Source organism: Coenobita brevimanus, unplaced genomic scaffold (genome assembly GCF_032717465.1).
Source record: "Coenobita brevimanus isolate Jiangsu-jjx unplaced genomic scaffold, ASM3271746v2 jjx.HiC_scaffold_151, whole genome shotgun sequence".
Lineage (NCBI taxonomy): Eukaryota > Metazoa > Arthropoda > Malacostraca > Decapoda > Coenobitidae > Coenobita > Coenobita brevimanus.
This window is the reverse complement of record NW_027642352.1, coordinates 67148-82133: the sequence shown is the minus strand read 5'-3', so window position 1 is coordinate 82133 and position 14986 is coordinate 67148. Positions and strand designations below refer to the sequence as shown.

Sequence of the window (14986 nt, the reverse complement as noted above, 5' to 3'; positions counted from 1 at the left end):
AAAACCACCAAAAATACTGCAAACTACAAAATATAGTACTGTAGTATATAATGCATGAAAAATAGGTTTTTCCTTCTGAAAATCACAAATGAAATTGTTGTCCCAGCTCACCCTGGGTAAAAAAAAAAAAAAAAAAAAAATGGTGGGCGAGTCGGGACATCTGTCTATTAATCCTTCAGCTCTGCTCTGCTGTAAAAATGCATTTTCTGGAGAGAGAGAGAAAAAAAAAAAAAACTAAAGATTTCACCCACCAAAAAGTAGACCTTTATCTCTAAAACTGACTGTAGGAGAGGAAAATTGACAAAATATGTATTTTTTTTTTTAAATGAAATTCTACACAGGTCAAAATGCTACCCTTTCACATTTGCACACTTTTCATGCATTATTCATGGTTCTGTAGAAAACTAGTATTAACAACATTTGTAAAGCTGGGGCAGGGATGTTGAACGGGCACCATAAAATGGAAATGTCTTGGCATCTGGCATTGCAGTGCCCACTGTTCCAACTCATCCCGCGTCCTGAACTGTCCCAACTCACCACACTCAACGCTAATGTCTATGAAAATCCATCGTCTGTTAAATACTTCACTTAGTTCAGTGAGGATTAGTTTACTTCAGTGATGGTTGCCACACAAGGCACAGGTAGCTAAAGCCTGAAACATATCACACAAAAGATCTTAAATCAATCATTGGCTTCCACTTTCTGTGTGCACCTACACTTATATCCCATTGGAGCCCAGTGTCCTCAATATGGGACAGAACTGGGAATTTTCAAATGTTAAAAAAGTAGGGAACCCCCGGGTAGGGACCTATTAGCTTCGTGACTACGAGTCGACAGGCGGAGGGCAGTACGCTTAGTACCCTGCCAGCACAATGCCTTGCCCAGTAACCCTTGGATCCAATGGGTTAATGACCGGCAAATCCGTCAGCTTCTTTAACCCATTGGAGCCCAGTGTCCTCAATATGGAACAGAATTGGGAATTTTCAAACGTTAATAAAGTAGGGAACCCCCAGGTAGGGACCTATGAGCTTCATGACTACGAGCCGACAGGCGGAGGGCAGTACGCTTAGTACCCTGCCAGCACAATGCCTGGCCCAGGGAACCCTGGGATCCAATGGGATATAGAGCTCATGGCATGACATTACCATTTGTTATTATTACTGGCGGTAATAATATCATCTACAATGTAATGCATTTGCAAAACATAAACTGACTTTTTAGAACTTGAACTCATGAAGTCCAACAAACAGTGCACTCGCATAACTCACGGACTTCTAACTCATGAATTATCTAACTCACGGTGTCCTTATCCAAGTCACCATTATCACCAAACTCATGGAAAATGCTATAACTCACATTTTTCCACTAGAAAATGGTTTATTTCTGAGGAGATGTTTAACTCACGGTATTGTAGCCGCAACTGGCGACTGGAAGCCAATCATTTAAGCACACAGTCCTTGTGATTGTGCAGACAATCAGAACAAAGCTTTCTCCACCCATGCTACCTACACCTAGTGGCCAGTACTGCAACTAGGCTAGCGTGCTAAAACAGCTACCCGTCTCGTTGACATAAGCATTGTCGTCAGTAGGATTTAGGTAAATGCTTTTCTGTACTTTTTACTATCTTACAAGGATATGTAATGTCTTTTAATATTGTTTATTATCATTATAAGATATGCAGTACATACTTCTGAGACAGGATGTTAGTGTTAAGTGGTGTTAAGAGGGGTTCTGTTAATGATATACTAGGCTACCTGACACCATGGCAGAATCAAATATATTTTTCCCCATAAGGTGTGTTTTTTTTAATTCACATTTTTCCAACTCATAGCATGAGTTCAGAAGGAAATTACAGTGAGTTAGGCGAGTGCAGTGTACTTGATTGCCGAGGCTGCTTCCGTTTCATAATAAAGTGATCCAGGGAAACCCACAGAATACGTCTTTTCACTTCTTGCCACAGTACAGCATGCAAGTAACGTAATTAACAAGTTGTATGGACTGGTCACTGGTGCAAAACAATCTGATGTGAGTTGACTGATGACTAATGGCGCAGGTGGGTGATGAGCGCTCGTTCATTTCGTTCGTTTTAAGATTCCCTCCACCTATAGTGGAGGCCGGGCCATACATTAGCCCGGTTGGTGGTGGTGAGCTTTTTCATAGTCAGGGGGAAGACAAGGCCTGGAGGGTCCTGAGGGGCTGCCCAGCACACATGCCCTGTCTTCTGCTGGTTTTTTGGCGTGTGTGGGTGATGAGCGAGCGACACTCAGCTGATGGCCAGTAAACATTGCCACGTTAGTTTATTTTTTTTGCCAGTTCTGCCACATGTAGACCTACATGCCCACAGGTACTCCTAACTAGTTAATTACATAAGCCTATTGGTACCAGAGATTCCCGTTTTGAAGATACTGTAATGTGTCATAAGGTACATATAAAAAGTGAAAATTTCGCAAAGCGGCACACGCTTCTTGCTTCCTCTCCTGCCTCCTCTCCACACTCATCCGGGAGCCAATGGCTCTCCGTGCGTAAATTTGAATATCTGTCTCGCACCTAAAGTAAAGTAAGTCTTAACCCCTAGGCGCTGGTCCACGTCATATGACGTTTTAATTTTTCGCGGGCATGTTTGAACTTTATAGCGCACCATATGGACTCAGAGTATTGTCCTGGCATGGCTGGTGCGTGGAGTCACGCTGGCTGGCTGGGGTGGGAGGGCAGCCCAGCAGGGAGGAGGGCTGTGGTGGAAGGTGGTTGAGGGTGGTGGGAGGCCAGCATAGGGAGTGTGTGGCCTTGGAACCAGCTGCTACTGGTTCGGGGTAGGGGTAGGGGTCGGGAGAGGTAGGGTGGGGAGGGCTACTAGGGGCCCATGAGGGGTGTGGGGGAGAGTGTATGGGTGCTTGAAAACACTTGTACTGACCATAGCCAGCCTTTAGGGAGTATCACATTGTCAAGAAGTACTAAAAACAGTGAAATAGTGTGTAAACAGTGTGTAAATAACTGTGAATACCTAAACAGAGATAAGCTTGTTAGAAAATAAATATAATGGAAAACATAAAATAAGCCAATCTTTATTAGTTACTTTCTTGTGTTTTTTTTGCTTTTTAGTTGTAATACTGTATTCCTACAGCATTGTGAATTAGTGAGAGAAACAAAGACACACTCAACACTTATTCTGGCACAAGATATCATCCCTCCTCCCTCCACCAACCACCGCCATCACACCACCGTGACCTTGAACACGCTCAGCCCAGCCGCCACACACCTGCTCCCTCACACCACACCACCACCTCCAAATCACCAACAGAGAGTAGGTACATGCTTTTTATGTGTTTTTTGTAATTTGTGATTGATTTGTAATGAAATAAAATATATATTTCAGAGAAAATCGATTATCCTAAACATAACCCCAAAAAACCTTCACCACATTCTGTTGCATCACCTAAACATACATGACAGAGTCAATCTCAATGCTGTCATGTTAAAAAGGAGTGCCAAATCCCTGATCATGCGCTTCTTCTCACAACATTCATCCAGTCAGCTCGATCTCATCAGTCCTTTAGCCTAACCGACTTCCATATCTCTCTTCCTCACACACTCATCCATCCTATCCCTTGCCACCTCCCTCCTTCAAATCGCTCAGATATACTGTACCTTGTTCACCACTCTATTGTTATCCATTCTCTCCACATGACCAAACCACCTCAGTACACTCTCTTCAATTCTGGTGTCCAATGACTTCCTCACTCCGCATCTTTCATGAATCACATTATTTTGTATCCTATCCGCTCTCTGTACCCCACATACATTCCTCAGCAGTCCCATTTCCACTGCTCTCACTCTTGACTTTTCATTTTCATGCCACACCATAGTCTCACACCCATATGTTAAAGTTGGCACTAACATTCCTTCATGTAGGCCCCATACAGCTGCCACACTCAAGCCTCGTGTTTCTTATCATGGCCTCTCTCTTCGATCACTGTACCCAGGTATCTGAACTCTCTCACAAATTGCAGTCTCTCTCCATTCACTGTAACATCACACAGGGAGTCACCTTCTCTCTCGATTACCATCACTTTACTCTTCTCTACATTTACTCTCATGACACGACACTCACAGACATAAGCAGAACTCTGCACTAGTCTACCAAGTTCTTGCTTGGTATCTGCATGTAGCACTGCATCATCAGAATACAACAAATTTGAGATACTCCATCCATCACCATTCATTACCAACACCATCCCTCTTTCCATTACTCGTGTTTTTACTTCTCTCATCATCCCATCAATATAAAAACTGAACAACCATGAGGAGATCACACAACCTTGTTGCACTCCTACACTGATCATGAACCATTCATTTAGATGCCCGTTCACCCTTAAACTGTACATGCCTCATTATCATCATAAAAACAATTGACGGCAGCTAGCAGCTTACCGTCTACACCGTACATGCGCAAAACCTTCCGCAACCCTTCTCTGTCTACTTTGTCGTATGCCTTTTCCAAATCCACAAATCACATAAACACCTTATAGTCATTCACACAAGCCTTCCCCACTATCTGTCTCACGGCAAAATATTTGATCCACGTATCCTCTGCCACTCCTAAAGCCACCTTTTTCATCACTCACTAGTTCTGATATCTCTCTTTCTTTTTCTATTATAATTTTCATACATCTTCCCTTTCACACTCAATAAACTTACGCTACGATAATTCTTGCACTCACTTCGCTCACCTTTATTTCTGTACGGGGGTACAATCACAGCCTTTTTCCACTCTGCTGGCGGAGTTTCACTCATCCAAGCCTTCTTACATGTTTCCAACAAGCACTTCAATCTGCTCTCTCCATTACACTTAAATCATCTCTGCATACACCTCATCAACCCCAGCTGCTTTCCCATTTTTCAGCTGCTTCACAGCGTTTTTCAACTGTGCAAGAGTCACGTTTCCTGGTATTGTATTCCTTCTCTGCACGCCTCCAAAACCAATCATGTTTACAGCTGCTCTGCTCTCTCTTTTCCCATTCATCAGCTTTCAAAATATTCTTTTTATCTGGTCCTTACTTTATCTTTATAGGTTAATATTCTACCACTTACATCCTTCACACTTTCGCATTTCTCTCCGCTGTCACTTCTACATTTCCACACCTCTTTCCAGAATAACGTCCAATTTTCAGGGTACGTAATTTGCATTCATTTTCTTCCTAGATCATCATTTACCTCCTCCTTCCTTTTCACTAGTCTCTTTACATGCTTCTTGCTCTCAAAATATTCCATTCTTATTTCAACAAAACCCCTGTTCTGTAACAACTCTAAGCACTTCTTCCTCTTTTCCTCCACTGCTCTCTTAACCTCTCCATCCCACCACGTCGTAACTTTCTTCTTTGCTGTTACTCTTGCCATGCCATACACCGCTTTAGCATCCCTAACTAAGCAATCCCTATATGCATTCCACACGCTGTCCAGATCCATTTCAATCCAATTCACTGATTCCAACTCCTCCCCTACCTTCGTCCTGTATTCATCTGCCATTTCTTTGATCCTCAGCTTCTCGACTTGCAGTCTTTCTCCCTGACTGCTCCTCTGTCTTCTGGTCCACCTCACTCCTCTCAGCTTGATCTTGCATACCAAAGTCATATGATCTGACAGATCTCTACATCACCCTCTCGCGGCCCTCATATCAGCAACCCTTCTCAGCATTGAGCATGTAATCAATTGGGCTCCTTTCAACACGATCCCCGTTCCCTATATACCATGTACAGTTTATTTATGTGCATCTTTGTGTTCGAAATATGAGTCACAAATGCACAACCTCCTTTCCTGACACACATCCTTCAGCCGCTTCCCAGTATCATTTTCTCCTGGTACTCTATTACAACCCATTATGTCATCCTCAGGACCAATGTCTACTCTTCCATTCATATCGCCCATTACAATCACTTTATAGCTCCCAGGCATTTCTTCCACTGCTTTATCCAGCTCATCCGAAAGCCTGTCTTTCTTTCTCTCACTCCTGTCAACACACGGTGCATACGCAACAATCACTGCCACTTTCACCTTCTCAAACTTGAACTTGACATTCATACATCTCGAGCTGACACAACTGTAATCTTTCATTCCACTCTGCCAAACCTGATTCATCAACAAAGCAACTTCTTCCTTGCATCTTCCTCGCCCATTCATGCCAAAACATTTCACACCCTTCCACACCTCCACTTCACATCTTTTAATCTTTGTTTCACACAATGCCGTCACGACATATCTTGCACACTTGAACTTATTCACCACTTCCACCCTCTTGCCTTCCTCATTCACACCTCTCACATTCCATATGGCAATGTAAATCTGCTCATTTGGGTGGGCCCTGGGCAGGTATTGGGCCCTACGAAAAATTTGCCATGACTAAATGATTTTTAGATGGGGAATCTGGGGGACACTTAACCCGGCCATAAACCCCAGTTATGTGGTTAACACCCAGCGTAGTAAATGGATTCCTGGGTACAGAAAACCATTTGTCTTGTCACTCAGTTTCCTGTACCCTGGGAACCATTTACTAAGCTGGGTGGAAACCATATAACCAGGGTTTTTGGCCTGGTTAAATGTCCCCCAGATTCCCCAATTTAAAATCAATTAGTCATGGCAAACGTTTTGGAGAGCCTTGGAGGGCCCAATACCTGCCCAGGGCCCCAACCAAATGGGCAGATTCACATGGTCATGTGCAATGCGAGAGGTGTGAATTAATGTCAAAAATTTTCATGTCTCCAGTAATGTACACCCTTACACTAGAGCACGTTCATCTCATGCCCCTAATTTTCACAATGCATACACTCCTTCAAACCAACTGCAACAAAGGATTTATAGGAACAACATGCTGAAGTGAGCTGTTTTCTTATAATCCAATAGGTTTGCATCCAGATGAGCCTGGGGCAACAACAGCAACAAAAACAGTAACATACCTCCTCCACAAATTCAACATGCTCTGCCATCATATGAGGCCTGTGATCACGAAAGAAGATTGGCCGTTGCCGCTGCTGTCCAATTTGTCGCAGAACTAGCAGTGCTTCCTGAGGCCGAGTGATGCTCATGACACGACCAGGCCCAGGAAATCGCACCTCTATCTCCCGCGCTAGTCGTTGCCTTCCCTGCTGCTGTCTCTAGAGGCCAAACAGTAAAAATTACAGTTTTCTACTTATTTATTCATTGCAGACATTGGCTGAAAATACACAGATCTTTTATCTACTATCCTAACCTAAGGGAGTCAACAGGTTACAATATTGCAATAAGGCATGAAAGGAAGATGTTCAATTGCAGTTTGTACTCTTTATATACTGCTTTATCTTTATATATGATTCTTGGCAATGATGTCCACTGCAAATTACAAAAGCACTGCCCATTAAAGCTCCAATGCGGCCTTTACAAACAATTTAATGTCCCACCAACCCCCCATTTAAAAAAACAGTTTTATAATCAAGTGGTCATAATATTTTGGCATATTTCTGATATATACTGAGGACTGACTGCATATGGATCATTTTGCTCTCTTAAGAGTATTGAAAACATTAAATGTCTACATCAATACACAAATATATACCTATGAAATACAAAAGGTAGTGCTGTAACTCCATATAAACACAAACAGTTTTCTACACTCAGTAACTAAAAGACTGTACCATGAAGTCTCCAGATACAGTAATAATATCACACCGGCAAACACATTAATATACTTCCAACTTCACAGTACTTTTAATACACAGGTATACAAAAAACATTCCCAAGCTTCAAAATGGTGTACAGAATGTCCTACTATCTGCCTTATCCACCAGTAGTACAGCAATTACTTGCTGATTCACATAAACACTACAGCAAAAGTTCTCATACCTTACTTCCTAGATTGCCAGGTCTAAATCCAACTGAAATGAAGGATGACAAGTCTCAACTGTTAAATTTTATTATATGTCCTTGATAGCATGTTAGACATTCCTGCTGTTGATTAATAACTACATCATAGAGGTAAAGCCAGGGCTCCAAGAGGTAAAGGGGCGAAACTGCCAAAGTGATGTTTTGAGTAAATTGCAATCAAAGTTTAGCTATCGGTACCACACAAAGTTTATGAGATGTCATGTACATGTTTATTACTCATTATACTCAGAGTTTAGTGGATTTCAAATATCAGGAAAAAAATTAATGTTGTGTAGGCATTTTTTTTTTCATGATTTTGCATACCCCCATTTGCCTAATGGTAAGTAAATAATAAAAAAGATAAAAAAAAATATTTGGACATCCTTACAATCTTCAGTGTATAACAGAACTACTGTATGAACCATTTCCTTCACAACTCAAAAACATATATATATTTTAATTTTTAAAATATTCTTGTATCCTGTATATGGTAAGCTGCTAGGTGCCGTCAAGAGTTTTTATGATGGTAACGAAACATGAGAAAGTTTTAATGGGCATCTAAGTGAATGGTTCACGATTGGTGTGGGCATGCGACAAGGTTGTGTGATGTCCCCATGGCTGTTCAATATATATATGGATGGGGTGATGTGAGATGTAAAAACACAAGTAATGGAGAGGGGGATGGCATTGGTAATGAATGGAATATCTCAAATTTGTTGTATGCTAATGATGCAGTAATGCTTGCAAATATCGAACAAGAACTTGGCAGACTAGTGTAGAGTTTTCTTGATATCTGTGAGTGTCGTGCCTCGAGAGTAAACATAGAAAACAATAAAGTGATGGTTACTGAGAAAGTGATTCCTAGTGTGATGCTACAGTGACTGGAGAGAGACTGGAATTGGTGAGGGAGTTCAAATACCTGTGTACAGTGATAGAAAAGAGAAGAAAATGTGCAAGAACTGGAAAGTCGAGTGACACAAGGAACGAAAGTAGCTGGTGCAATGAAGGCCTTGATAAGAAACAGAGCCTTGAGTGTTGCAGCTGTGTGAGGCTTACATGAAGGAGTGTTAGTGCCAACTTGAACATATGGATGTGAGACTATGGTGTGGCATCAAAATGAAGTCATGAGTGACAGCATTGGAGATAAACTGCTGCGGAATGTATGTGGAGTACAGTGGGTGGACAGGATACGAAATAATGTGATTCGTGAAAGGCGTGGAGTGATGAAGTTGGTGGACACCAGAATTGAAGAGAGTGTACTGAGAAGGTATGGTCATGTGGAGAGAATGGATAACAACAGAGTGGTGAAAAAGGTAAATCTGAGTGAATTTGAAGGAGGGAGGAGGCGAGGTAGGCAAAGGAGAAGGTGGAGAGATATGGTGGATGAGTGTGTGAGGAAGAGAGGTTTGGAAGTCAGTGAGGCTAGGGAATTGATGAGAGATCGAGCTGGCTGGATGAATGTTATGAGGAGAAGTGCATGATCAGGATATCTGGCACCCCTTTTGAACGTGGCAGCATCCGGATTGACTCAATCGGACACGTTTATGTGAAGCTACAGAACGTGGTGAAGGTTTTTGGCAAATCCAATAGGGCCAAGATTCCGGGGGCATGAATGATGAGTGAACGGAAGCATGGCCCATTGGACTGGGAAAATTTGGGCTGTCTGGACATTGCTACTCCTCACCCCGCCCATGGGCGGGAAAGAAGGTCAGGATGATGATGATGATCATCGTTTCGTTTCGTTTTGTTTTTAAAGGCTCCAACATGCTTGCATGCGTCGGCCTTGGTCACCTAATGGCGGTTCTCCATGCTGCACGATCCATTGCAGCCTCCCTGTTCAGTCCCTTAACCATGAGGTCACACTTAATGACCTCGTCCCATGTCTTTCTCAGTCTACTCCTCGTAACCCCACCCCCAATATTAACACTTCTCACCTTCCTCACCCAATTATCATCCCCCATCCTCTCCACATGTCCAAACCATCTCAATCTACCTCTCCTCATCACAACACCAATACACTCCAGTCCCATCCTACCTCTCAACTCTTCCATCGTAAACCCAGGCCCCCCAGACCTTGGACGCAGGGACGCACTACACATCCACCTGATCATTGTCATTTCTGTATGTCTGACCTGGCAAATATCCTCCTCCTTCACTGCCCAGGTCTCACTACCATACAGCATTACACTCCTAACACATGCTGCATAGAGACCCCTTAGCATGTAGGGGGAGTCCTCTCAATGTCAAGAGAGGCAAGAGCTCCCTGAACTTCTTCCAACCACTTCTCACCCTAGCCACAGAGCTACCTCCAGCCCCACCTCCAGCACACAACATGTCTCCCAAATAACAAAACTCTTCCACACACTCAGGAGATTCACTAGCAAGTTCAATTCTTTCACGTCTGACAATCTCCACCTGCTCTCCCCGAAACGCCGTACACATAAAATCAGCATTATCTCGCAGTCTACCTCTGATACCACTACATCTCTTATGCACCCATTTATCACAAACACCACACAAGGTGGAATTACTTCCCACGCCCTTGTGACAAACTGCACATGGCCACTCTCCCTCGTCTCTGACAGTACCGCCACCAACCCTAGATATCATCACTTTTGTTTTATCTGCATTTACCCTTAAATCCTTGTGCCCCATACTATCACTCCACTTCCTAAACCTTTCCTCCGCCTCCCTTTTGTTCTCTGCAATCAACACCAAATCATCAGCATAGAACAACTCCCACAGGAGTCCGTTTCTAAAGTCACGTGAAAGGGCTTCAAGTACCATGATAAACAACATGGGACTCAAGACTGACCTCTGATGCACACCAACATTCACAGAAAACTCATCACTCAAATCTCCATTCACTCTTACCTAGGTGTGAGCACCCACATACACAGCTACGAAAATATTATCTACAGTACAACTGCTAATTAATAAAAATCTTTGCATAATGCTTCAAGTACTTTGATCAACACAGTGTACTGATACCCTAACTACAGTGTCCAACTGGAAGCAAACCAAGGAGGATACAGGTATAGTATTTCATAAACACGTGAATTGTGTATGGTAGTATAGTGAATATACATTATTTCAAAACATGCAGAGTTCCTGCCAGAATATATGAACGAGGTTGCCCTCCTGCCAGTGCAACAGACTACATCACAGATACACATCCATAAACAAAGGTTTTTAAGATTTACCCTCAAACTAGCGGGTGCCTGGCTTCCCTTTACCCTTCCTACGCAACTTGAGATGTGTAGGATGAAAATGTGAAGTGTCTGAAGGTCAGCAGCTAAATGTTTGCCCAACACCTCCTTATCAATGTCTCCAGCTTCAGTATACTCAAAGTGTTTTGCCTCTGATGTCGCTGCTTAATAATGGGACACAAATATTCTACTGGGCTGATATCTGGCAAACTGCCTGGACAGCACTATTGTGCTTCACCTCACAGTTCTTGAACCACTGAGTAACACTTCTGGCTGTGTGGCAGGGCATACCACACCACATAAAAACATGAGCGTGACACCTATTGAATGAGTCAGGGAGGTATTTACAAAGAAGTCCGAGGCACTTAGCCTGGTTAATAGTTTCATTTCTGTACAAGAATACAAGCTCCCCAACACCATGGTAGGAAAAACACCCCCACACCATCACCAAGACCACTCTTATGGACACCTAGGAATTACAACTGTAATTAATGAGTATGATACTTCCAAGGATGTGTTTATGAAAACTAAATATACAGTAAAGGCCTGAATAAATTTTCATTAGCTATTAACTATGAAAAAAAAAATGCATCCATTCAGTTATCCTGCTTAAATATTTATTAGGGTCTTTTCATGTGTTGTGTATTTTCTTTTATCATTAAAAAAATGTACACCTGGCTGGCAATGAACTGATTTATAATTACATAAAAATAAAAAATGAAAATAAAATCCATACCTTTATGCTGTCTAATATTGCATACAGATCATTTGCAGGAGGTATAACGAACGAAAATCTTTGCTTGAAACGTGGTGAGCTGCAATAATTAAAAAAAGGACATGTGTCAAAAATCTGACTCACATCAATGTAATCTATCACAATCCAGCAAATATAGTATATGTAATGTATGATACACAGTGATAGGCTTGTACAAATCATATACTGTATTCAAACAGATTGATTTTTTAAGCAATGAATCATGTCAATACTCTTATTTTCACAAACAGAAAAAAGCTTGGGAAACAGTGCTCTCACTTTTAATCTCTGGTAAGCAGGTATCAATCCATATTACTAATGTAATCAGGAAATTTTAATGTAAAAGCTTCAAACAGAACATTTTTGTACTGTATTGTACTTCTTAAGCAATGATACTACAAAATGATGTATTATTACTCAAGTGCAACAAGTTTTTGTGATGTGCAGACTAATTTTCTTCTAATTCCATTCTTAAAGAAAAAATAAACAAAAATAAAAAAAACACTTAAAAACCAATTTACCAGGTACCCCACTTTACAGCAACAAAGGCACAAAACATCTGCAATATTCCAAAACATCCCTGACATACAGCACATGTAATACAGTATGTAAACTCTAATCATAGAGACCTGATATGTGTGATGCCTTGTGTGGTGTGAGTGGTAATGGCAGCATTGTCGCACTGCTTGAGCGCCTCCAGGACTGTACGAGGGTTGATATCTGGGCTGAGCGGAACCAAAGACACCAGGAAGGGTGGCTGGTGGGCACTACCAAGGGCTCTTTTGCGTGCTGCTGCCTCTTCCCGCTTGACTGCCCGTATCTGCCGGTTCTTGTTTTTACGTTGCTCTCGACTCAACTCAGTCTTGTGTTTCTTGGTCAATGCCTTGACAGTAACACGTCCTGGTGGTTGGGAAACAAAGCCAAACAGTAATAACTGTTAAATACAGTGAAGGAAACCTCATAATTAGATCCCTTAACTGCCAGGGGTCTCTTCACAGAGGAATATAATCATGTGGTGGTTGCATAAAATAAAATTAGTCATCCTAACAATCAAGGATTTCATGGAGACAGTTCCTGACAACAAGATTCTCTCCCAAAATAAAATAAAATAATTAGTAGTATCAATATTATCTCTCTAGCTATCATCCAATCCTTTTTTGTACCACCTGGAGCACTGATACTTGGGGCTAGGCTACTCAATCCCAACAGATAAGATGAGGGTGACTAGGCTCACCTCTGGGTGGCATTATGTGAGCAATAAACCCGAACCATCTCTCACATGCAAATCCTCATGGGCCTCATCTGGCTGGAACGCCATAACCCACTAGACAACCATGCATCAGCTAGCACAATGTTACTGCTCAACATGGCACAGTAAATGGATCCTTGGGTTCCAGGAAACCATTTGGCTTGTCATTTAGTCACCAGATGGTAGCACTGCATTCAGCAACTGGTTGGTGTGTCCTATCTATCACAATATACTGTACAATGATCCTTTGGTTATAACATGCTTGGTTTGAGCAGTTTTCAATAACACTGCAAATTTAAAATCTGAACTTCTGCCACTGAAGTGCATTGGAAAAAAAAAAAAAAAAACGATGAAGGAAAGACAGTGGTGGACAGTGTGGATATTACTGACACTAGTTGCTGAATGAGGAATTTGACAGGGATGGTTTGGAGTCAGCAGATCCAGAATTTGGCCCTTGGCCTTTGCTTGTTGCTGCTAATGTGAACAAGGCAATAGGAAGGATGCAGTTGAGGAAGGTGGTAGGTGTGTCTGGGTTGACTGCTGAAATGCTGATGACCTCAGGAGATTACAGGGGTGGGTTTAGTTACTGATCTGATATGGAATTCATGTTGTTCACGATGACTGGCCGAAGAGTGTGACTGTAAATGTGTACATGGGGAAGGGTGATGCTCTGGGAAGAGGAAATTATAGAGGCACAGAAGTATTGGACCAGATACTGAAAGTAATGGAGAGATTCCTAGAAGATATAATCAGGGAAAGAGTGAATATTACTGAGATGCAGTTTGGGTTTATGCCAGCCTCAGGATAAATATATAGGACACAAAAAGGAGTTGTACTTTGTTTTTGTTGAATTGGAGGTCTTTGAGAGTCCACAGGGAGGTCGTGAAGTGGGCAATAAGAAAGCTTGGGATCAAGAAGTGGCTAGTTTGAGTGGTTATGGTTATGTACATGGGTGCTCACAACACCCAGGCATAAGTCAATGGAGATATAACTGATGATTTCTCTGTGAATGCTGGCATGCATCAGGGGTCAGTCTTGAGCTCCTTTTTGTTTGTCACAGTGACTGAGGCTCTTCCACATGATTTCAGAAGTGGACTTTCATGGGAGATGCTGCATGCTGATGACTTGTTGATTGCAGAGAATAAAAGGGAGGCAGAGGAAAGATTTCCAAAGTGGAAAGGTGGTATAGGGCACAAGGGTTTGAGGGTAAATGTGGATAAAACAAAAGTGATGATATTTATGGCAGGTGGCAGTACTGTCATAGCAGAGGAAAAGTGGCCATGTGCAGTTTGCCAATAGGATGTGGGAAGTAACTCCATCTTGTGCAGTGTTTGTGATAAGTGGGTGCATAAGAGATGTAATGGTATTATGGGTAAACTGCGAAATACTGCTGATTTCACGTGTGCGATGTGTCAGGGGGAGCAAACAGAAATTGTAAAACGTAAAAGGACTATCTTGCTGGTAAGTCTCTTGAATGTGGGGATGAGTTTTGTTATTTGGGGGACATGTTATGTGCTGGAAGTGGGACGAGTTGGCTCTGTGGCTACGGTATGGAGTGGCTGGAGGAAGTTAGGGAACTGCTGACTCTCCTGACACTGACAGGGTTCTCTCTCCATGCTAAGGGATCTTTGTATGTGGTATGTGTTGTGAGTGTAATGCTGTATGGTAGTGAGACCTGGGCAGTAATGGAAGAGAATATTCACAAGCTCAAAAGTACAGAAATGACAATGATTAGCTGGATATGTAGTGCATCCTGGAATGTGAGACCTGGGGGGCCTAGGCTTATGACTGAAGAGTTGAGAGGAAGGATGGGACTGGGGTGTACTGGTGTCATGATAAGGAGGGGCAGATTGACATGGTCAAGGCACGTGGAGAAGATGGAGG

The 14986-nt window shown here is 42.3% G+C and overlaps 1 protein-coding gene across 1 annotated transcript in view; it reads right to left on the bottom strand.

Annotated features, from left to right (window-relative positions):
- LOC145389608 (pre-rRNA-processing protein TSR1 homolog) overlaps positions 1 to 13100 on the bottom strand; it is a 51362-nt gene extending 38262 nt beyond the window's left edge. The window contains exons 1-4 of the mRNA XM_080264852.1: positions 13088 to 13100; positions 12483 to 12753; positions 11836 to 11914; positions 6948 to 7145 (exon numbers count right to left, since the gene is read on the bottom strand). Of these exons, the coding sequence (XP_080120978.1) occupies positions 6948 to 7145; positions 11836 to 11914; positions 12483 to 12753; positions 13088 to 13100 (561 nt within the window). The remainder of the gene's footprint in view (positions 1 to 6947; positions 7146 to 11835; positions 11915 to 12482; positions 12754 to 13087) is intronic.
- Positions 13101 to 14986: the final 1886 nt, after the last annotated feature.